The sequence below is a fragment of the Hyperoodon ampullatus genome (assembly GCF_949752795.1).
Source record: "Hyperoodon ampullatus genome assembly, chromosome: 18".
In the NCBI taxonomy this organism is placed as follows: Eukaryota; Metazoa; Chordata; class Mammalia; order Artiodactyla; family Ziphiidae; genus Hyperoodon; species Hyperoodon ampullatus.
In genome coordinates, this window is record NC_136931.1 from 18,003,875 (window position 1) to 18,027,404 (window position 23,530).

Consider the following 23,530-nt stretch of genomic DNA (forward strand, 5'->3'; position numbering starts at 1 on the left):
CATTATAATACCCCAGGTCATCTAGGTTTTCTCCTGTTACCATCTAGGAGTTTTATAGTTTTGCAATTTACACTTAGGTCTATGATCCATTTTGAGTTAATTCTGGTGAAGGGCAAAATTTTTTTACATGTGGATATCTAGTTGTTCCAGCACGATTCGTTGAAAAAGACTGTATCTGTTCCATTGTAGTGCCTTTGCTCCTTTGTCAAAGATTAGTTGTGATATTAAAGGGGTCTATTTCTGAGCTCTCTATTCTGTTTCACTGATCTATATACTTGTCTGTTCTTTCATCAACACTACACTGTCTTAATTACTGCAACTTTATAGTAAGTCTTGAAGTTGGGTAACATCAGTCCTCCAACTTTGTTCTTCAATTTTGTGTTTGTTCAATTTTGTGTTCTTCTTCAATTTTGTGTGTCTGGGTCTTTTGCCTCTCCATATAAACTTTAGAATCAGTTTGTCAATATCCATAAAATAACTTGCTAAAATTCTGACTGGGATTGCATTGAATCTATAGATCAATTTGGGGAAAACTGACATCTTGATAATATTGTCTTCCTATCCATGAACATGGAATATCTATTTATTTAGTTATTCTTTGATTTTGTTCATCAGAGTTTTGGAGTTTTCCTCATATAGATCTTGAACATATTTTGTTAGATTTGTATTTAAGTATTTCATTTTGGGGGGTGCTAATGTAAATGGCACTGTGTTTTTAATTTCAAATTCCACTTGTTCATTGTTAGTATATAGGAAAGCAATTGACTTTTGTCCACTGATCTTGTATCCTGCAACCATGCTATAAGAGCTTATTAGTTCCAGGAGTTTTTTGCCAATGCTTTTCAATTTTCTACATAGATGATCATGTCTTCTGAGAACAAAGATAGTTTTATGTCTTCCTTTTCAATCTGTATACCTTTTACTTCCTTTTCTTGCCTTACTGCATTAGCAAGGACTTCCAGTATGATGTTGAAAGGAGTGGCAAGAGGGGAACATCCTTGCCTTGGGCCTGATCTTAGTGGAGAAGCTTTGTTTCTCATCATTAAGTATGATGTTAGCTGTAGATTTTTTGTAGGTAGTCATTATCAAGTTGAGAATGTTCCCATTTATTCTTAGTTTACTGAAAGTTTTAATCATGAATGGGTATTGCATTTTGTCAAATGCTTTTCCTGTATCTCCTGATATGATACGATTTTTCTTCTTCAGCTTGTTGACGTGATGGATTACACAAATTCATTTTCTTTTCTTTTCTTTTTTTTGTGGCAGGGTGGTCACACCATGCAGCATGTGGGATCTTATTTCCCTGACCAGGGATCAAACCTGTGCCCCCTGCAGTGGAAGTGTGGAGTCTTAACCACTGGACCACCAGGGAAGTCCCTACACAAATTGATTTTCAAATGTTGAACCAGCCTTGAATATCTAAAATAAATCCCACTTGGTTGTGATGTATAATTCTTTTTATACTTTTTTGTATTAGATTTGATGGTATTGTTTTGAGGATTTTTAAATCTATGTTCATGAGAGATATTGGTCTGTATTTTTCTTATAATGTCTTTGTCTGGTTTTGGTATTAGCATAATGCTAGTCTCACAGAATGAGTTAGGAAGTATTCCCTCTGCTTCATTCCTTTGAAAGAGACTGTAGGGAATTTCTTCCTTAAATGTTTGGTAGAATTCACCAGTGAATTCATCTGGGTCTGGTGCTCTCTGTTTTGGAAGACCGTACACTCTTCCAAAAAATTAACTCAAAATAGATCTTAGAGCTAAACGTAAAATGTAATAGTGTAAAACTTCAAGAAGACATTTTAACAGAAAATCTAAGTAATCTAAAAAGATACAACACCAAAAGCATGATCCATAAAGGAAAAAAATGATTAAGTTGGACTTCATTAATTAAAAACATTTGCTCTTTGAAAAACACTGTTAAGAGAATGAAAAGACAAGCCACAAAGTAGAAGAAAATTTATGAAAACATATACCTGGTAAAGGACTGTATCCAAAATACACAAAGAACTTTTTTTTTTAAGAGATCACTTTTTTTAAAATTGATTAATTAATTTATTTTATTTTTGGCTGCATTGGGTCTTCGTTGCTGTGCGCGTGGGCTTTCTCTAGTTGTGGTGAGCGGGGGTCACTCTTCGTTGCAGTGCGTGGGCTTCTCATTGTGAAGGCTTCTCTTGTTGCAGAGCACAGGCTCTAGGCATGTGGGCTTCAGTAGTTGTGGCACAAGGGCTCAGTAGTCGTGGCTCGTGGGCTCTAGAGCGCAGGCTTAGTAGTTGTGGCGTACGCACTTAGTTGCTCCGCAGCATGTGGGATCTTCCCGGACCAGGGATCGAACCCATGTCCCCCCTGCATTGGCAGGCAGATTCTTCACCACTGCACCACCACGGAAGTCCCTGCAAAGAACTCTTAAAACTCTACTTGCCTATTCAATATTCATTCTCTCATTCTTCCTTAGAAATAGCAAGCTGCCTTTATCCCGAATGACAACATGCACAGATAAAAGAGTATTTCCCAAACTTCTTTGAAGAAAGAGATGTCCAATGAATTGCAAGCTGTTAATGGGTAGGATTACCAGAAAAGCCCCACAACTGGAGAACAAGGCAGCAGGTATGTGCCCCTTCTGTCTATTTCCTCTTCCTCCTCCTGCCTACAATTTGGATATGATGGCTAAAGCTTCCAGTAACCATCTTGAGCCATGAAGCAACCTTGAAGGGTAGAAGCCTCTTGCTAAGGACGGCTGTTTTCTTTTACATAAGAAAGAAATAAACACCTATTTTATTATTTTATGTTACTTTTGCTACAGAGTGTGCTTCCTAGTGATCATAAATATGCAAATGATGTGTTAAATAGGCAGGCAGAATATAAGTCTGTGATTCTGTCTGGAGATATAAATTTGGGAGTTGTCAGTGTATAAGAGATATTTCAAGCTATGGTATCAGATACAATCACCAGAGGGACAGGGTAGTTGATAGAGAAGAGATCTAAGCCCTGAAATAAGCCAATGTTTATAAATCCAGGGGACTTCCCTGGTGGTCCAGTGGTTAAGACTCTGCGTTTCCAGTGCAGGGGGCCCGAGGTTCAATCTCTGGTCGGGGAACTAAGATCCCTTTTTTTTCTTTTGGCATGGTGTGGGCCAAAAAAAAAAGAAAAGAAAAAAAGAAATCTGGAAGATAAGTAGAGATCAACAAAGGGGGATAAGAAAGTGTGGACAGGGAGTTTAGTGGAGAACTGACAGAACCAGGAGAAACCACTAAAAAAGTACAAAAAAAGGAGCTGCAAAAAATTTTTTTCAACCTCTTTCAGTAATTATACTGTTGGTGATAATGTTGTAGTAGTAATAATAGTAGCACCATTCTGATATGTAATGTGGGATAAAGCAAATGAGCAATTATGGGATGTTCTAATGTGATCATCTCTGGTGTCCTTAAGATCTGCAATTCTGGATACGGGAAAAAGGAAAACCAGATGTAAGATAGAAGACGTTAAGTGATTACACTGTAGCCTCAAACTTGAAATGGAGTATCAGTGTGAACTCAACTATGTATTTTATGTTTAAAAAATATATATATATATATACACTTACACACACTTCCTACCTCTGTCCATCAATAAAGGCCTATAAACAATAACTAATCCAATAGCAACAAATGTAGTTAGTGCCCAAATTGAACCCCCATCCCCTCAAAAATAAAAAAAGAAAGTGAGGCTTCTCAGGAAAATGTCAGATCTAGAGCAGAAAATACACAAGTTAAGTCCAGAGTATTCTATCATAATGGATAATATGGCAGTTCTCAAAACACTTTTATATAAAAGTCCTGTCAAAAAGGCTGAGAAGTCCACCTGAAGAGCTACCACTGGCTAAAGATAGGACCATTTTTGAGCATCAACAAGGACAAACTACAATGGATATTAAATTTATAATTTCACAATGATTTTTTAAAAAAATTGACTGGGGCCTCCCTGGTGGCGCAGTGGTTGAGAGTCCGCCTGCCGATGCAGGGGATACGGGTTCGTGCCCCGGTCTGGGAGGATCCCATATGCCGCGGAGCGGCTGGGCCCGTGAGCCATGGCTGCTGAGCCTGCGCATCCGGAGCCTGTGCTCCGCAACGGGAGAGGCCACAACAGTGAGAGGCCCGCGTACCACAAAAAAAAAAAAAAAAAAAAAAAAAAAAAATTGACTGGTTCCTCCAAAAGTTAAATATGTTACCATATGATCCAACAATCCCACTCCTAGGTATATACCCAGGAGAAATAAAAACATATATTAGCATAAAAATTTGTTCACAAATGTTCATAGCAGTATTATTCATAATAGCCAAAAAGAGGAAATAGTCCAAATGTCCATCAACTGATAAGTGGATAAACAAAATGTGGTACATCCATACAATGGAATATTATTCAGCCATAAAAAGGAAACTTTGGAACTACTTGGTTGCAACTCTTGACTCCCATTCACTTAAAATATGATACTACTCTACTACATTAAAAAAAAAATGATGCGCCATCTTTTTACTTTAAAAAGCGAGTTCTAGGGACTTCCCTGGTTGCACAGTGGATAAGACTCTGCACTCCCAATGCAGGGGGCCTAGGTTCAATCCCTCATCAGGGAACTAGATCCCACATGCATGCCACAACTAAGAGTTCGCATGCCACAATTAAGGAGCCCTCGTGCTGCAACTAAGGAGCTGGTGAGCTGTAACTAAGGAGCCTGCCTGCTGCAACTAAGGAGCCCGCCTGCCGCAACTAAGGAGCCTGCCTGCCGCAACCAAGACCCGGTGCAACCAAATAAATAAATAATTTTTTTTTAAAAGTGAGGTCTAGGAACCCCCTGGCGATCCAGTGGTTAGGACTCAGCACTTTCACTGCTGTGGCCTGGGTTCAATCCCCGGTTGGGGAACTAAGATCCCACAGACTGCACAGTGTGGCCAAAAAAAAAAAAAAAAGTGTGTTCCAACTCATTTGGGGGGGATAAGTAATAATGCCCCTTGAAATACTTTTAGATGTAACAAAATGAGAGCTTGAGCTAAGCATTTTAGGGAGAAGATTCAAATCAAGTATGGGACAGCAATGAAACAAAGTAGAGAAGAGAAAAAACACTGGGAAAAATAAGCAAGAAAGACCCTTAGAGTTTCTATCATATGTCATACATATCCTTCCCCATGAGACGTTCATGGGAACAGGGTTTCAAGATCAAAGCTAAGAAATGTGACATTCATGAACTAAAAACTATTTTCAGATAAAAGGGAAAGAACAGAGCTTCATGTGCCACTCCTCATTGCTTGCATTACCACCTTAACCATCCCCGCCCCGCCCATCCCTGCCCAGTCCATGGAAAAATGTCTTCCACAAGATCAGAGTCCCTGGTGCCAAAAAGGTTGGGGACCACTGGTTTAAAACATATTTTAAAAATCCCTTCAACTAACAGTGAAAAACTTGCAACAAAGAAAATCTTAATCCCAGATGGCTTTGCTAATGAATTCTACCAAATATTTAAAGAAGAATCAATGCCAATTCTTTATAAAGTCTTCCAAAAAAACAGAAGAGGTGGGAATACCTCCCAACTCTTTCTATGAGGCCAGTAATATCCTAACACCCAATCCAAAGACATTTCAAGAAAAAAAACTACAGACCAATATCATGTATAAATATAAGACATGAAAATCCTCATCAAATTATTAGCAAATTGAATCCAGCATGACCAAATAAGATTTATCTCAGAAGTGCAAGGTTGGTTTAATGTCCAAAAATCAATATTGTAATTGATTTATAAATTAATTTGATTAAAAAAATATTTTTAAATTGACTGATTTATAAATTGATAAGTAAAACCATATAAAGAGACTAAAGGACAGAACCCACATGATCACTGTAATAGACATGGAAAAACATTTTAACAAATCCAAAATCTTTCCATGATGAAAATACTCAACAAACATGGAATAGAAGGGAACTTCCTCACCTGGATACAGTGTATCTATAAAAAAAAAAACCCCATAGCTAACATCATACTTAGTGGTAAAAGATTGAATGTTTTCCCCCTAAGAACAGGAAAAAGACAAGGATGCCTGCTTACGCTACTTCTATTAAAAATTGTACTGCGGACTTCCCTGGTGGTGCAGTGGTTAAGAATTTGCCTGCCAATGCAGGGAAATGTGATCGAGCCCTGGTCCAGGAAGATCCCACATGCCGTGGAGCAACTAAGCCTGTGTGCCACAACTATTGAGCTTGCACTCTAGAGCCCACGAGCCACAACTACTGAAGTCTGTGCGCCTCAAGTCTGTGCTCTGCAGTAAGAGAAGCCACTGCAATGAGAAGCATGCGCATCGCAACAGAGAGTAGCTCCCACTAGCCACAACTAGAGAAAGCCCAAGAGCAGCAACTAAGACCCAATGCAGCCAAAAATAAATTGAAAAAAAAAATTGTACTGGAGGGAATTCTGTGGCGGTCCAGTGGTTAGGACTCAGCACTTTCACTGCTGTGGCCTGGGCTCAATCCCTGGTTGGGGAACTAAGATCCTGCAAGCTGCACAGCACAGTCAAAAAGATACATACATACACACATAAATAAATAAGTAAGTAAATAAATAAATAAATACTGTACTGTAGAGTCTGGCCAGAGCAATTAGGCAAGAAAACGAAATAAAAGGCACCTAGAATGGAAAGGAAGTGGTAAAAACTATCTCGTTTGCAGATGACATGATCTTGTACATAGAAAGTCCTAAGGAATCTACTAAAAACCTATTAGAATAATAAACAAGTTGAGCAAGATGGTAGGATATAAGATCAAGATATAAAAATCAGTGTATTGATGGAATACACTAGCAATGAACAATCCAAAAAGAAAATTAAGAAAACAATTCATTTACAATAGCATTAAAATTTAATGCTACTTAAGAATAAATTTAACGAAAGAAGTATAAAACTTGTACTCTGAAAACTACAAAACATTGCTGAGAGAAATAAAAGAAAACCTAAATAAAAAGATATCCTGAAAAAAAAAAAAAAAGATATCCTGTATCATGGATCGGAAGACAATATTTTTAAGATGGCAATACTCCCTAGATTGATCTACAGATTCAATGCAATGCCTATCAGAATTTCGTCTTTTCTTGTTTGTTTGTTTGCAGAAATTGACAAACTGACCCTAAAATCTATAGGTAAATGCCAGGGATTCTGAATTGCCAAAATAATCTTGAAAAAGAACAAAGTTAGAGGACTCACGCTTCTGATTTCAAAACTTACCACTAAACTATAAAATTGAGAGTCCAGAAATAAACCCTCACATATATGATCAACTGATTTTTGACAAGGATGTCAAGGGACTGCAATGGAGAAAGAAGTCTTTTCAATAAATGGTACTGTGATAATTGGATTTTCACATGCAAAAGAATAAAGTTTGACCACTACTTCACACCATATACAAAAACTGACTGCATTTGGATAAAAGAATGAAATGTAGAGCTAAAACTATAAAACTTTTAGAAGAGAACACAGGATTAAGTCTTTGTGACATTGGATTAGGGAAAGCCTTCTTAGATATAACACAAAAAATGCAAGCGATATAGGCTGATAAATTGGACTTCATCAAAATTAAAAACTTCTGTGCTTCATATGACACTATCAAGAAAGTGAAAAGAGGGACTCCCCTGGTGGCGCAGTGGTTAAGAATCCTCCTGCCAGTGCAGGGGACATGGGTTTGTGCCCTGGTCTGGGAAGATCCCACATGCTGCAGAGCAACTAAGCCCGAGCTCCACAACTGCTGAGCCTGCGCTCTAGAGCCCGTGAGCCACAACTACTGAGCCTACGTGCCACAACTACTGAGTCCATGTGCCACAACTAGTGAAGCCTGCTCGCCTACAGCCCGTGCTCTGCTACAAGAGAAGCCACCGCAATGAGAAGTCCGTGAACCGCTCACCACTAGAGAAAGCCCACGCACAGCAACGAAGACCCAACACAGCCAAAAAAACAAAAAAATCATATGTTCACATAAAAAGTTTTACCTGAGTGTTATAGCAGCATTATTCATAACAGTCTAGTCAAAAAAGTGGAAATAACTCAAATGGCCATCAACTGATGAATGTGCTATATCCATACAACAGAATATCATTAAGCCTTGAAAAGGAATGAAGTTATGACACGTGCTCCAACCTGGATAAACCTTGAAAACATTACACAAAGTGAAAGAAGTCAGACATAAAGGGCTATGTAACATGATTCCACATATATGTAATGTTCAGAATAGGCCAAATCTATAGAGCCAGAAAGTAGATTTGTGGTTGCTTAGGCCTGGGGGAGGGGAAAATGAAGAGTGACTACTAACGGGTAAGGAGTTTCTTTTTGGGGTGATGAAAGTGTCCTAATATTGATTGTGTAACTCTGTGACTTATTAAAAAACATTAAACTTCATACTTTAAATGGGTGAACTGTATGCTTTGTGACTTATATCACAATAAAGCTGCTAAAAAAGTAACAGTGGGGCTTCCCTGGTGGCGCAGTGGTTGAGAGTCCGCCTGCCGATGCAGGGGACGCAGGTTCGTGCACCGGTCCGGGAGGATCCCACATGCCGCGGAGCGGCTAGGCCCGTGAGCCATGGCCACTGAGCCTGCGCGTCCGGAGCCTGTGCTCCGCAACGGGAGAGGCCACAACGGTGAGAGGCCCGCGTACCGCAAAAAAAAAAAAAAAAAAAAAGTAACAGTGAAGTATACATATGGAAAAAAGAAGAGAAAGCAGTTCTCTTTAAAGTCATTAAACTATTCAACACGTTGTTTCATGACAACCATTTAACATAGTTTAATTTATTCACTTCTTCCAAAAATATTTTCCCTATTTTTAACAAGTTCGAAGTAGATCAGTATAACAGAACACACTACCTCACTATAAGGAATCACTCAGCAGATAATGTTTTCCACATAGGATTTTTAAAAACTTGGGTGAGAAATGTATACCAAAGAGAAATAAATAAAATGGCTTGTTCTTAGCTTCACTGTAGGCTGTATACCTGTAATATTTTTCTACAAATTTGCTGGTTCCTTCCTTTACTCCTCTAGCAGTAACCTGAGCAAGATGACATCTAAGAGTAAATGGATGCTCCTTCACATTTCCTTCCATTGCCAGGGAGTCACTACTGGTTCAGATAAAAGACAAGTGTGTGTCTCTCAAGGAAAAGGCAGTTTCTTCTGATCTACCAACTGTTTTAGCCAAGTTAATTACTATAGTTCTTAGCCCTGGCTCTATACTAGAATCACCTGATCCACAGCTTTTAAATATTACTGATGTCTGGCTCCCATCCTCAAACATTCAGATTTAACTGGTCTAGGGTGGGGCCCAGTCAACCTTATTTTACTAAAAGTTCTCCAGATGATTCAAATGTGTAGCCACAGTTGAGAAGCACAAAGCTAATGGTTTGCCAACTTTTTGGTCTTCAACAAAGGAGGACCCTTTGTTGAGGACCCTTCAACACTCTTAAAAAATGAGGGGGCTTCCCTGGTGGCACAGTGGTTAGGAATCCTCCTGCCAATGCAGGAGACACGGGTTCAAGCCCTGGTCCGGGAAAATCCCATATGCCGCGGAGCAACTAAGCCCATGCACCACAACTACTGAGCCTGTGCTCTAGAGCCCGCGAGCCACAACTGCGGAGCCCGTGTGCCACAACTACTGAAGCCCGTGCACCTAGAGCCCATGCTCCCAACAAGAGAAGCCACCGCAATGAGAAGCCCTTGCTCCGCAATGAAGAGTAGCCCCTGCTCGCCGCAACTGGAGAAAGCCCACGCTTAGCAACAAAGACCCAACGCAGTCAAAAATAAAAATAAATAAAATAAAATAAATTTATTTTAAAAAAAGTGTTTAAAAACTACTGAGTACTCCAAAACACTTTTCTTCATATGGATTATATTTATTAATATTTACTATAATGAGAAATTAAAACTGAGAAATTTTTGGGCTTCCCTGGTGGCGCAGTGGTTGAGAGTCCGCCTGCCGATGCAGGGGACACGGGTTCGTGCCCCGGTCCGGGAAGATCCCACGTGCCGCAGAGCGGCTGGGTCCGTGAGCTATGGCCACTGAGCCTGCGCGTCCGGAGCCTGTGCTCCGCAACAGGAGAAGCCACAACAGTGAGAAGCCCGTGTACCGCAAAAAAAAAAAAAAAAAAAAAACGGAGAAATTTTAAACACATTAATTCATTTAAAAATAAAAAATAACCGGTTAGATGTTAATATAAACAACTTATTTTTATTAAAATAATATTTTCCCAAACAACAACAAAACATTAATGTGAAGAGTAGCATTGTTTTAAATTTTTTGCAAATCTCTTTAATATCCAGCTTAATAAAAGAGAGCTGAATTCTTATATGTGCTTCTGCATTCTGCTGCAGTATGCAGTTTAAGTATGCCAAGCTTCACACAGCTAGGCAATTGGACAAGGAAGGAGTATTTAATAGCCTTTTCAGATAATTGTGGTTATCTTTCTGTCTACCAAACCAAAACTCAACAAGCGGATTCTTAAAGGTTAGTTGCAATGTAGGATCTGAAAACTTATCAATAAAGTTTTCATATTCTGTTACATTAAAAATCCTTTGGTCTCTCTTGCAGCTTGAATAGATCTTTCTTACCCTTGCATGATTTTGTAGCATCATGTATTGGTCATTTGGAATATATTTTTTCATTGAGTTATGCACATTTTCCGAATGTTAAAAGCATTTTATTATATCAAAAAGTCACATTTGCTAGGATCACCAATGATCTCATCAGACAAGTCTTTAAGTATTGGGAAGCTATCAAACTCACAGAGACAGATACTAGTTTTCCAGAATTCTAATTTTTGTTTGAAAGCTAGAAATTTATAATTGTTAACAAATACCATCAGTGTTTTCCTTAAATGACAAATTCATTTTGGTTATTTTAGGAAAAAAAATGTCTGACAAATACCCAAGTCTGACCAGCCACAGTTTGCCAGCCAGTTGTTTTTTCAAGTGAAAAATGGTGTTGCATGAAAAAACCCGCTAGTTCAGCTTGCAACTCAACCACACATGCTTTCCTCTGCAGCAACTCTCATACCTCAGTATGCAGCAGAAGTGGACTCTGAGCACTTCCCACTTCATCTCACAGATTATTAACAAGATGAATACTCAAGGGTTGAGACTAAATAAAACTAGTAATTTTTACTGCTTCAACAAAGACATTTTGAGGTTAAACTGGCATGTTTTCTCCCTGCAAGTCCATAAAGTTTGGTGCCAACCGCCTTGATTCATGCTAAGGTACCAGCAATTTTACCAACCCTCAGTGCAAATGTCAACAATGAAAAAAGCAAACAACATCTTAGTATTACTGTGAAAATAGTTTTGAACTTACAGACCCCCTGAAGAAGGAATCCCCAGAGGTCCATGAAAGTATAATTTGAGAACCACCTCCCTGGGCTGATCCCTGTAGAACCAACATGCCAATTACTCATTAGCTATCTCAGCAAGAGTTAAGTAAGTTTCAAAACTACTCCACATATGATCCAAGTAAGACAAAGTATGAGGAAAGTGACAGGGTGTATTCTACCATATTCAGTTTGATTGCTAATCCCAAATCAGACATTAAAAAATATAAAGTCCAGGAGAATTTTTCCTACAGATTTGATTATGAAATATTTGGAAGAGGGAATCTAATTCAAACCATCTGCTGGACTCTTGCTGCACAGCAGTTGGTTAGAACACACTGCCAAAAGGTCCCCTTAGTGGGGAGGCCAGATGAGCTCATGCAAAGGCGTTTCAGCAGCTTTTGCCCCATTAAGTCCCATAAGCACAACACCACTCGATTTTCCACATCATAAAGTAGCCACACTTTCTCTGGATTGTTTTCTTTTCCAGTCAAAGAAAGATTATAGGAAAAGACTACAAAATTCACATCCTGCAAAATCCACGGAACCTATATCTATTTTTCTACCTGTATCCTGTACCTGGTTTTAACCTCAAGAAATGTATAAAATAAAAATAAAATAAAAATCCTCTTCATTTATCACTTTCATGTTTTTACTTAATTCCTCAACCATCCTGAAATATCAGCTATTAAGTAAACACACACACACTTTTGGTTTCCAAGAATCTATAAATGTGCAAGCCAATACAAATGGTTAACTCATGTTAAATTATATCACCCTAACAGTGTTCTTTGATTTTTTAAATTTATTTTATTTATTTATTTTTGGCTGTGTTGGGTCTTCATTGCTGGGCGCAGGCTTTCTCTAATTGTGGCGAGTGGGGGCTACTCTTCGCTGAGGTGCGCAGGCTCCTCATTGAGGTGGACTTCTCTTGTTGCGGAGTACAGGCTCTATGTGCACGGGCTTCAGTAGCTGTGGCACGCGGGTTCAGTAGTTGTGGCCCATGGGCTCTAGAGTGCAGGCTCAGTAGTTGTGGCACACAGGCTTAGTTGCTCTGCAGCATGTGGGATCTTCCTGGACAAGGGCTCGAACCCTTGTCCCCTGCATTGGCAGGTGGATTCTTAACCACTGCGTCACCAGGGAAGCCCTTCTTTGATTTTTTTTTAAATTTACTTATTTTATTTATTTACTTCTGGCTGCACTGGGTCTTCGTTGCTGCGCGCGGGCTTACTATAGTTGCAGTTGAGCAGTGGCTTCTCTTGTTGTGGAGCACGGGCTCTAGAGCACAGGCTCAGTAGTTGTGGCACACAGGCTTAGTTGCTCTGCAGCATGTGGGATCTTCGTGGACCAGGGCTCAAACCCATGTCCCCTGCACTGGCAGGCGGATTCTTAACCACTGCACCACCAGGGAAGTTCCCTTCTTTGATTTTTGAACTGCAATTAATTCTTAATTTATCAGGGACTATCTACCTTTGCTATTGGACCATCAAAGTCCTTAATCTTTTCCTTCTCTATATGTTTATGTTACCCTTGTGTGTGTGTATGTCTCATCCACTCATAAGAACATGTTCCAAAGTATTAGAATTAGTGAAAGTGAACATTCAGCCCTTTCTCATTACTCATATGTATCTCAAACTGCCTCTTTCCTCCACACTAAAAAGACATAAGCACACCACTTTCTGGCTTTGCCTCTCTCTACTGCATACCTTCTGGTCTGGGTTCCTCCTCTGGTCTCTTTCAGTGGTGATACTCTAACCCCTCTGGGAGGGAGAGGATGATTAAGCCCCCTTAATTCTATCAAGAAGTGACTTCAACCAATTCCATCTGGCCGACACAGCCACATGGAAAAACTAAACCTCTCATCTGCCTGTCACCTTTGTTCCTAATCCACCAGTACTTCCTGAGCAAGGAGTGAAGAATCCTTGCTGTTTCATTAATTAATTAAATGTATTAAGAGGGACTTCCCTGGTGGTGCAGTGGTTAAGAATTTGCCTGCCAATGCAGGGGAAAAGGGTTCGAGCCCTGGTCCAGGAAGATCCCACATGTCGCAGAGCAACTAAGCCCATGCGCTACAACTATTGAGCCTGCGCTCTAGAGCCCTTGAGCCACAACTACTGAGCCCATGTGCCACAACTACTAAAGCCCGCATGCCTAGAGCCCGTGCTCCGCAACAAGAGAAGCCACCACAATGAGAAGCCCGCGCACCGCAACAAAGAGTAGCCTCCACTCGCCGCAGCTAGAGAAAGCCCATGAGCAGCAAAGAAGCCCCAGTGCAGCCAATAAATAATAAAAAACAAAAACAAAAACAAATATATATCTGAATTCCTCACATTTAATATGAAACTTTCACTACTCGTAAAAACTGTTGATTTAGAGCTAAGCTCTTCTTTTAACAATGTCAAAAAACCAATTATACTTTTTACACAAATTCTTCCTTGACATATTTTCACTTAATAATAAATAATTATTATAATTAAAGAAGCTAACACTTACTTGAGCACCTACAATGTGTCAGGTACCACTGTAGGCATTTTAAAAGTATTGACTCATTTAATACTCACACCCCCTCTATCTCATTAGGGTCCACTTAACAAATGAAAAATCTGCGGCACAGGAAGATTAAGTAACAATGCTCCCAATCACCTAATATAAGTAGCTATTAGGAACTCAAACTCAGTTTAAGGATTGGTCTTATTCCCTTCTATTAAATCTTGTTGGCTTTTGGGGTTTGTTTTATTTATAACAGCTTTACTGAGATATAATTCATACACCATATACTTTACCACTTAAAAGCGTATATAGGGCTTCCCTGGTGGCGCAGTGGTTGGGAGTCCGCCTGCCGATGCAGGGAACACGGGTTCCGTGCCCCGGTCCAGGAAGATCCCACATGCCGTGGAGCGGCTGGGCCCGTGAGCCATGGCCGCTGGGCCTGCGCGTCCGGAGCCTGTGCTCCGCAACGGGAGAGGCCACAACAGTGAGAGGCCCGCGTACCGCAAAAAAAAAAAGTGTATATAGTTCAATGGACTTTAGTACAATGAGAGTTTTGCAACCATCAGCACAATCTTAGCACATTTTCATTACCCTAAAAAGAATCCCTATACCCACTAGCAGTCACTCCCCATTTCTCCCAACTCCCTCCCCGCCTCCCGCCAAAACAACCCCTGGCAACAACTAATCTACTTTCTGTCTGTATAGATTTGCCTATATGGACATTTCATATAAATGGAATCATACAATATGTGGTCTTTTGCATCTGGCTCCTTTCACTTAGTATAATGTTTTCAAGGTTCATCCATGCTGCAGTGTGTATCAGAACATTTTTTTTATTGCTGAATAATATTCCATTGTATGGATATGCCACATTTTGTTTATCTGTTCATCAGCTGATGGACACTTGGATTGTTTCCACTGTTTAGGTGTCATGAATGATGCTGTTAGGAACTTTCATGTATAAATTTTTGTGTGGACATTTTTCATTTCTCTTGGATATACAACCTAGGAGTGGAATTGCTGGGTCATACGGTGACTCTAGGTTTATCCTTTTCAGGAACTTTCAGATTTTTCCACATCAACTGCACCATTTTACACTCCCACCAGTAGTGTATGAGGTTCTATTTTCTCCTACATCCTAGTCTACTCTTGCATACTATCTTTTTAATTATAGCCATCCTAGTGGGTGGGAAGTGATAGCTCATTGTGGTTTCAATTTCCAAGTCCCTGATGGCTAATTATGCCGAGCACCTTTTCATGTGCTTATCGGCCGTTTGCATATCTTCTTTGAACAAACATCTACTCAGATCCTTTTCCCATTTTTTTTTTTTTTTTTTTTTTTTTTTTTTGCGGTATGCGGGCCTCTCACTGTTGTGGCCTCTCCCGTCGTGGAGCACAGGCTCCGGACGCGCAGGCCCAGCGGCCATGGCCCACGGGCCCAGCCGTTCCACGGCATGTGGGATCCTCCCGGACCGGGGCACGAACCCGTGTCCCCCGCATCGGCAGGCGGACTCTCAACCACTGCGCCACCAGGGAAGCCCTCCCATTTTTTAATTGGGTAATTTCTCTTTTTATTATTGAGTTGTAAGAGTTCTTTATATTCTCTAGATACAAGTCCCAGATTAGATATGTGATTTGCAAATATTTTCTCCCATTCTGTGGGTTTTTTCACTTTCTTAATGGTGACATATGAAGCAAAAAAGTTTTTAACTTTGATGAAGTCCAATTTATTTATTTATTCTCTTGTTGATTGTGCTTTGGTGTTGCATCTAAGAAGGCTCTGCCTAAGCCAAGATCATTAAGATCTACTCCTGTATTTTTTTTCTAAGAGTTTTAAATCTTATTTATATCTTTTCCTTAGTTGCAAATTAATACCACACTGAGAGTACCCACACAACCACCCCATTTCCTTATTTAGTACCAAAGAACCTTGGTCGTCTAGGTCCAGTCTAGTCAATGTCCAGAAATTATTTGTTTATGAGATTGTGATTTCTATACTGAACAAAGGCTCATCAAGGGGATGTCATAGGTTTCTGCTCCATCCTTCCAGTAACACCCAGTTAAGGAAACGTCTAAGGATATAGCTACCCTCCTTGCATTCTATGATCAAAACTATAGCATAAGCCTCTTCCATAAAATTTAAGCTTAAGAGATCTGGACAGTCATATTCATAAGCTCTAACTCTTTAGAAAATATAAATTTAATTGCTCTAATTATATCTACTGAGACATGTCTACATGTTTTGTTACAATTCCTGTCATGTTCCCAATATAACTAAGACAGAGAAACTGTAATTTAAGTAACAGAATTTATTTCAACTAAGATTTATTGAAGGCCTACTCTACATGAAGCATTATGGGAAATGCTGAGCTAAGTCATAGTTTTTGACCTCAAGGAGGTTATAATTTAGTGAGAATTTTAAAAATAAATAAATAAAACCAGAGAAACTGATGGTTAAATTCAGTCTTTCTGAAGGACCATTATGTCCTGAAGGAATTAATGAGGGTACACTTCCCTAACTTTGAGGCTCAATAAATCCTTTATCTCTATTCTGTGGTCTAACGGCTCCAGCTCTAAACTACACAGAAACTCCTGAAAAGCTATGTGAAAATTATATTTTTATAAAAAGAGTGATATATGTAAGGGAACTTGGCAAATTGAAGGAAATCCTACATAACATAGAAGCCTTCCTGGAATAGAAGAATACTCTGCCTCACATGACTCTGTCTGCTGAAAGCAAGAGCCCCCATACTGTTGCCCATGGGACATACCAGATGGCTCCACCATTTAGCCTTTCTGACTACCAAGTATTTTCTGTGGGGCTCCTTTTTTTTTTTTTTTTTTTTTTTTTTGTGGTACGCGGGCCTCTCACTGTTGTGGCCCCTCCCATTGCGGAGCACAGGCTCTGGACGCACAGGCTCAGCGGCCATGGCTCACGGGCCTAGCCGCTCCGTGGCATGAGGGATCTTCCCGGACCGGGGCTTGAACCTGTGCCCCCTGCATCGGCAGGCGGACTCTCAACCACTGCACCACCAGGGAAGCCCGGGGTTCCCTTTTAATGTGTAGTTTTTGAGCTAGATCAAAACCTGATTCTTTTTTAAGCCCAAATAACACCGAATGTGAACATGTTTTCTAGTTTCACACTAGATAACTACTTTCTAGTAATTTCTTAAGACATCTTGGTTCCCAAATCTACATTTCTCTATTCTTTTCCCTTCCAACTCCCCACACTGGACATGCTAGAAACATCCTGTTGCTTCAGGTCAAATAAATGTTTATTTGATAGAATCAAAATTATGTACTCTTATACTAGAAAGAGAAGTTGAAGAACGTTTTGGCTGAGTTGTGTGGTTTATCCACGGTACCACAGTCTTGTTTAAATGATTTCATCACTCAGTCAAAATGCTGCCACTATTTCAGTGGTTTTCTAGTCACAGTCAATAAAGTAAAGGAAAAAAAACCCCCACTATTTACTTATCTTCATGACTAAGCAAGTCTTGAAAAGAGCAGTTAGGAAGCTGCTTCAACAACTTAAAAAATACACACAAAAATACTAGTGACAGAAACCATTTATTTTGAGCTAGGAGCTGCAAAATAATCAATAACGTTGTGAAAGAAAAGTTTTTGTCTAAATCAACTACATCAGCTACTTAAATGTTATTTTAGCCACCTAAAAGATAATAGAATTCATTTTTAAGTTCTTTAGTAGATTTAGAGGAGGATAGACATTTTTTTTTGTCTTTAGTCTTACCTTGTGGCAACAAGAGGGTAGCTATGACATGGTGATGCCCAGGCATCCCTTGTCCACGGCATACAGTCATAAAGCAGCAAATCCTTCTCAGTCACAGCCATGAGGACAGGTCTCCACTGTTGTCTTCCACCATCTAGTTTTGCCTGTTACAGTGGTGAAATCCAGAAAGTAGAGCTAACTATAATGATCTGTAACTGTAAAAGTTCCTTCAGTGATGTCCTAAGATAGTGGGTCTCTATTCTGTTTCCCCTTCCTAAGAGATGTGAGGAAAAGGAAACATACCATCAGGTTCCTTCCCACTGGCAGGGATTCTCCACTGGGAGGTGTGAGGTGGATTGTGTAGTTTGATAAAGCTCTCCCTGAGTGAGTTACAGACATTTTTTAATGATATGACACAGTTTTATCCCTATTCCACAATAACTAATTATCGCCAATTCTAATTAAATACATAGTACTCTGTTCAAAATGATAATAATTTTAATATGTCTGATGTGGGAGTAACATCTTCTAAGTACAGGATAGAAACTATTACCAAATGAGTCTGTATAATATAAACATCATTGTTTTTCAAATATTTTTGATCAAGACCTACAATAAGAAATACATTTTACATTGCAACTCAACACATACATATAAATACTGAATTTAAAAATTTCCAAAACAACACAATTCCTATACTTTGTGCAACGTACTCTGCTAATTTATATTTTATCTTTTTTCAACGCCGATATGACCAATTATGCTGTATTTTAGAAAACACTGATATAAACTATTTTCAAAGAGTTCCCCATTATAGTTCAGGAAGTTTATGTTTCAGTTTCAAGTGTACCATTGCATTTAATTGCATAAAACTCAGTTATCTCTATGATGGTTTAAAAATGTAGGAAAACAACCACTACTTATACATATTGTCAAGGATCCAAGACTAAAAAACAAAAGACTATGTTCAAGAAAAGCCCTGGTATCATCAAAATGTTTGCCTTCATAAGATGAGACCTTTGAGCAGGGAACGCTTAACATAGTATTTTAACCCTCATCTTTTCTGCTCACTATCACTGATGGCTTCAAGGTGAATTTAAACTGATGAATCACTTGTCTCTTACTTGTCTTCAGATCTGCTTTTTATTTGCTTTTCCTTAATGACTTCTGAAGGTAATTTGAACATGTCAGAGTACCTTAAGAATACATCTATAATCTGAAAAGTGACCTGAGTGGTTTGGTTCTGTGCTATAACATCTACCACTGGGACGCTTTTCTCCTAGCTAGAGCCATGAGCTGATTCCAGGAAGGGGAAATGAATTCCAGCCAGTGAAGTTACCCATGTTCGACCCTGTGCTGAAAGCACAAAATACATGACCCAACCCTAAGAATTCAAGCAAAGTATGGTAGAAATAATTAATACTTTCTTTACCAGTGAACCCAAGTTTTCTAAGACTCTATATTAGTCTAAAGTAATGTCTGGAGGGAGAGTATCAGCTGTAAAGAGGTTCTCTTGGATTCTTAAATTTGGGGGTCATAGATACCCCGAAGGGATTTCTAGTTTATGTGCACTATTAAGTCTTTGCCTCCGAGATTGTTATGGATAATATTTCATAGGGAAAATAATGTAAAAATGTATCTTCCCAAAGGGATAAAATGACTATCTGATTTTTTTAATTAATTTTTTTTGCTAAGTTATAAGAGAGATTTTGAACACTAGATCAGAGTATATGCATTTAGAAAACCTAAATTAAATGTATTTCTTACCAAAGAAGAGAAAGGAAAACTGCTAATGCCAATACAAGCAATATGCAATTTCAAGACAGAGAACTTTTCTTTCAATTAACAATTTTTTTTTTTTTTTTTTTTTTTTTTTTTGTGGTACGCGGGTCTCTCACTGTTGTGGCCTCTCCCGTTGCGGAGCACAGGCTCCGGACGCGCAGGCCCAGCGGCCACGGCTCACGGGCCCAGCCGCTCCGCGGCATGTGGGATCCTCCCGGACCGGGGCACGAACCCGCGTCCCCTGCATCGGCAGGCGGACTCTCAACCACTGCGCCACCAGGGAAGCCCTCAATTAACAATTTTTAAAAAGTATTTATTCTTGGGACTTCCCTGGTGGCACAGTGGTTAAGACTCCATGCTCCCAATGCAGGGGGTCTGGGTTCAATCCCTGGTCAGGGAGCTAGATCCCACATGCATGCCACAACTAAGGAGCCCGTCTGCCGCAACTGACAGGGCACAACCAAATAAATTATTAAAAAAAAAAAAGTGTTTATTCTTTAGCTCTTTTGAGTCCTTAGTTTTTGGAGAATATCTTTTCCCTCTTCTACTTACCATTGGAGAAAAATGAAACCTCAGTTTAAGTCATTCTGTTTGCCTATTTGCCTTAACTTATAAGGATACAGTTTGCTTTCACTGGAATCAAAATGCCACCTGCTATATGTAGTATGTGTTTTTGGTTGTGGTATCAGTACAAGCAGCCTTGGGACTCCACTACTGAGGTGTTTTTTTCCCCCACTATCGAGTTTTTGGCCAGAGAAAAAAGGGATACTAAAGTTAGCGTTCTGGTTTGCCTGTGTTTCAATACCCACACATGCATACACCTGGCCAAACAATAGCCTTCTCCAAATTTTATTTTCTAATAACTAGAGTTGAATAGCACTAAAGATGAAAAATTAATAATAGTTATTATTCATTCCCTAAATCTCTTCATCCCACAAATCTTTTTAAGAGGTGATGTACTTCTGCTATTTATGTATTTTATTATTACAACAGAAAACATAGAGCAAAAAATAAATTGATCCACTAATCCTGATTTAGCATATATGTTCCTAATTTGAGTCTTTACACAGTTTGAGAATAACCAGGGACACGGTAGGAACTGTGAAAACAAAGCTTTCTTTGGCTGTCTTGGCTTTTCTACCAACACTCAAATGCTTAAAAATACTTATTTCGTAGGTAACGTATGTCCCCTCATTTGGTGGACTTAAAGAAGAGTCCCTCTTAAGAATATAACCAACTAAAAGGTAAACTATCAGTCACATAAAAATCAGTATCAATAAAGATAGAAGTGCCTTGCACAGAACAGATTATCTATTGGTTATCAAACATCTGTAGCATAGGTTTTCCCTATTTTAAGCAAACTCAATTTATGACAATGTGAAATAACAAACAGATAAGTTAAGGAGAGATCATTTAAAGTTAAATAAATGATAACTATCTTTTCTTTACAACTGAAACAGTTTCATTCATATGCCAGCTTTTCAGGAAACACATCTATTGCTAAAATAAATGCTTACCTATTTTAAAAAGATTACATGATCTAAAATTATCCTGACCATTTTCATACTCAGAATTAAACAATCTTACCGTTAAAAAAGGCAACTCTTATCAGATACATAAGTTCATTATAATACCTCTGAGAAATGGTATCCAGTCTTGCTTGAACAACTTATTCTAAGTGTATCTGATTTGGGTAACCCAAACAACTACTTGGAAAAAGTAAAAATCATGAATAGTTTAGAAACAGCACTTTGGATTAGTTCCGTGATACTATTTTTAAAGAAGTTGAAACTTTTCGACTTGGTATTATTTTCCAACCCTGAGCTTGTGTTCTTGGACAGTATTTTATAATTAATGACTTGCTTGATTGCTTTTTGCATGTATATATGTAGACAAAGGAAAAAAATTAGTGAACATCTACTATTTACAAAGCATTAGGCTAAGTTCTCTGGGGGCTAAAGATCTGGGAAAAATGTGCTCCTATCTTCCAAGAGCTCACAACTGAGTGGAGGAAACACACACATAAATACAGTCCATAAAGGGCAGATTGTGATGAATTTGTGGCTTTATTTTTCTCCTTTCTACTTGTCTGTATGTAGCATAAACCAAATTAAGTTCACTTTAAAGGTCTGGCAACTCTCATACGTTGCTGGTGGGAATTTAAATTAGTTCAATCTTGATGGAAGGCAAATTTGGCAATATTTATCAAAATTACAAATGCATATACCTTTTGTGGTAGTTTAAAAAGATGTCCACAAATTCTTTACCATTCTTCCCTTTAAGAGCCGGAGCCCTGGGGTACAGACTGGACTTAGTAACTCACTTCTAATGAAAAGAATAGAGAAGAGACTAGGTCATAAAAGGTACTGTGGCTTCCATCTTGTTCTCTCTGTCAGATCACTTGCTCTGACAAAAACCCACAGCCATGTCTCGAGGACACTCAGCCAATCTTGTGGAAAGGCCTGCACAGCAAGGAACTGAGGACTGCTGCCAACAAGCAGTAAGAAACTGAGACCTCCTGCCAACAGCTATATAAACGAAACATGTTGGAAGTGGACCTGCCAACCCAGTCAAGCCCTCAGATGACTGCCACCCTTGCTGACAGCTTGACTGCAACTTCATGAAGCGTCCCAGGCCAGAACCAGGAAGCTAAACTGCTACCAGATTCCTGATCCTTAGAAACTGTGGGAGGTAAATGTTATTTCAAAGTCACTAACTCTTGGGGGTAATTTGTTTTATAGAGATAGATTACTAATATACCCTTTGAACCTGCGCTTCTGGGATTTATCCTACAGGTATAGAAATATCCCCTGTTCTATGAACTCTAACGATCAAAGCTCAGGAAATGATGTAAAACTTTGGATAAATCCCTTTCTAACCAAAGTTTTACTGCTCACTACTAGAAACTTAAGAACCAAATACATTCAGATAATGTGTGTTCCCTTGTTATCTGATCTATCTGAACTCAGATAATGGAACCAAAGAGTTTGGAAAGCACATGTGTGAAAGGACAAACTACAAGGTTATTCATTATAGCATTCTTTGTAATGGCAAAAGATTATGACAACAAAACTGGGGGGAGTGCTTATTTAACTACAGCTACACAATGGAAAACTATACAGTTGTAAAAAAGAATGCTCTCTGTGCTTTGATATGGAAAGATCTCCAGGATATATTGCTTAATGAAAGAAACCAGCAAGGTATAAAGTAGTGTGCATAATATGCCATCTTCTTTTATAAAAGAGAAAAAGAAGAATATATATTCATAATTGCTTTTATTTGCATAAAGAAACTCTCAAAAGACTCAGTAGAAAGGAATGAAAGTGATTACCTCCCTGGGCGCAAAAGGGTAGGTATTAGGCTGATGGGGGACCAAAAGGAGAGTAAGACATCACCTATTAACTTTTTATTCTGACCTTGGAACTATGTGAATGTATCACCTTTTTAAAATCATGAAGATTTCTAACGTTGCTGAAAGCACAGAACAATTTACCACTCAATCGAGGTTTTCAACCAGCATATAAAATTATAGAAACAATGATAAACACAACTAAAAGACTAAAACTTTCAAAGTCGTAAATACTTATACCATGATTTTCATTAGTTTCTTCTGCTTAGTTATGCTAATTATGCCTCCTAGAAATCATCACAGTACTAATCCTGTGTTCTAATTTATTAGAATCATTATTTGGAATGTTCGTAAAATTTCATGGCTGAAAAAAAACTAAATCAGTGGAGTCCAAAATCCACTACACAATCACCTGGGGAGCCAAATGAGAGCTCCAGGCCCCACCATCGGTCTACCAAATGTGAACTCTTGATGGGGAACATGGGGAGCCACACCTGGGAAACTGTATTTAAAACAAAACAACAACACAAAAGAACAAAACCTGTCTTGGGCTGATACTGATGCAATCCCTGCCCCCTTGCACATACAAAGGAACAAGGATGCAAAGATATGAAGGCACTTTTAAAAAGATCTAAAACCAGTGAAAAACAGAGCTAGCACTTGAACACTCATCTCTGAATCCCTATTCTGTCTTCTGTTTTCAACTCCCTCTGGCCCAGCTGACAGTGAAGGACCAGAAAGAAAAAGGATGTATTGTAACATCATGTAGAACTTTTAGTCTCCCTTTTGCCAAATTTGGATCTAAACTAACTTGTATTA

At 39.0% G+C, this 23,530-nt stretch overlaps 1 protein-coding gene across 1 annotated transcript in view; it reads right to left on the reverse strand.

Annotated features, from left to right (window-relative positions):
* The window catches only part of SNTB2 (syntrophin beta 2), an 88,477-nt gene that overhangs the window by 11,404 nt on the left and 53,543 nt on the right, over nucleotides 1-23,530 (reverse strand). The window contains exon 4 of the mRNA XM_079724172.1: nucleotides 17,602-17,744. Within this exon, the coding sequence (XP_079580298.1) occupies nucleotides 17,602-17,744 (143 nt within the window). The remainder of the gene's footprint in view (nucleotides 1-17,601; nucleotides 17,745-23,530) is intronic.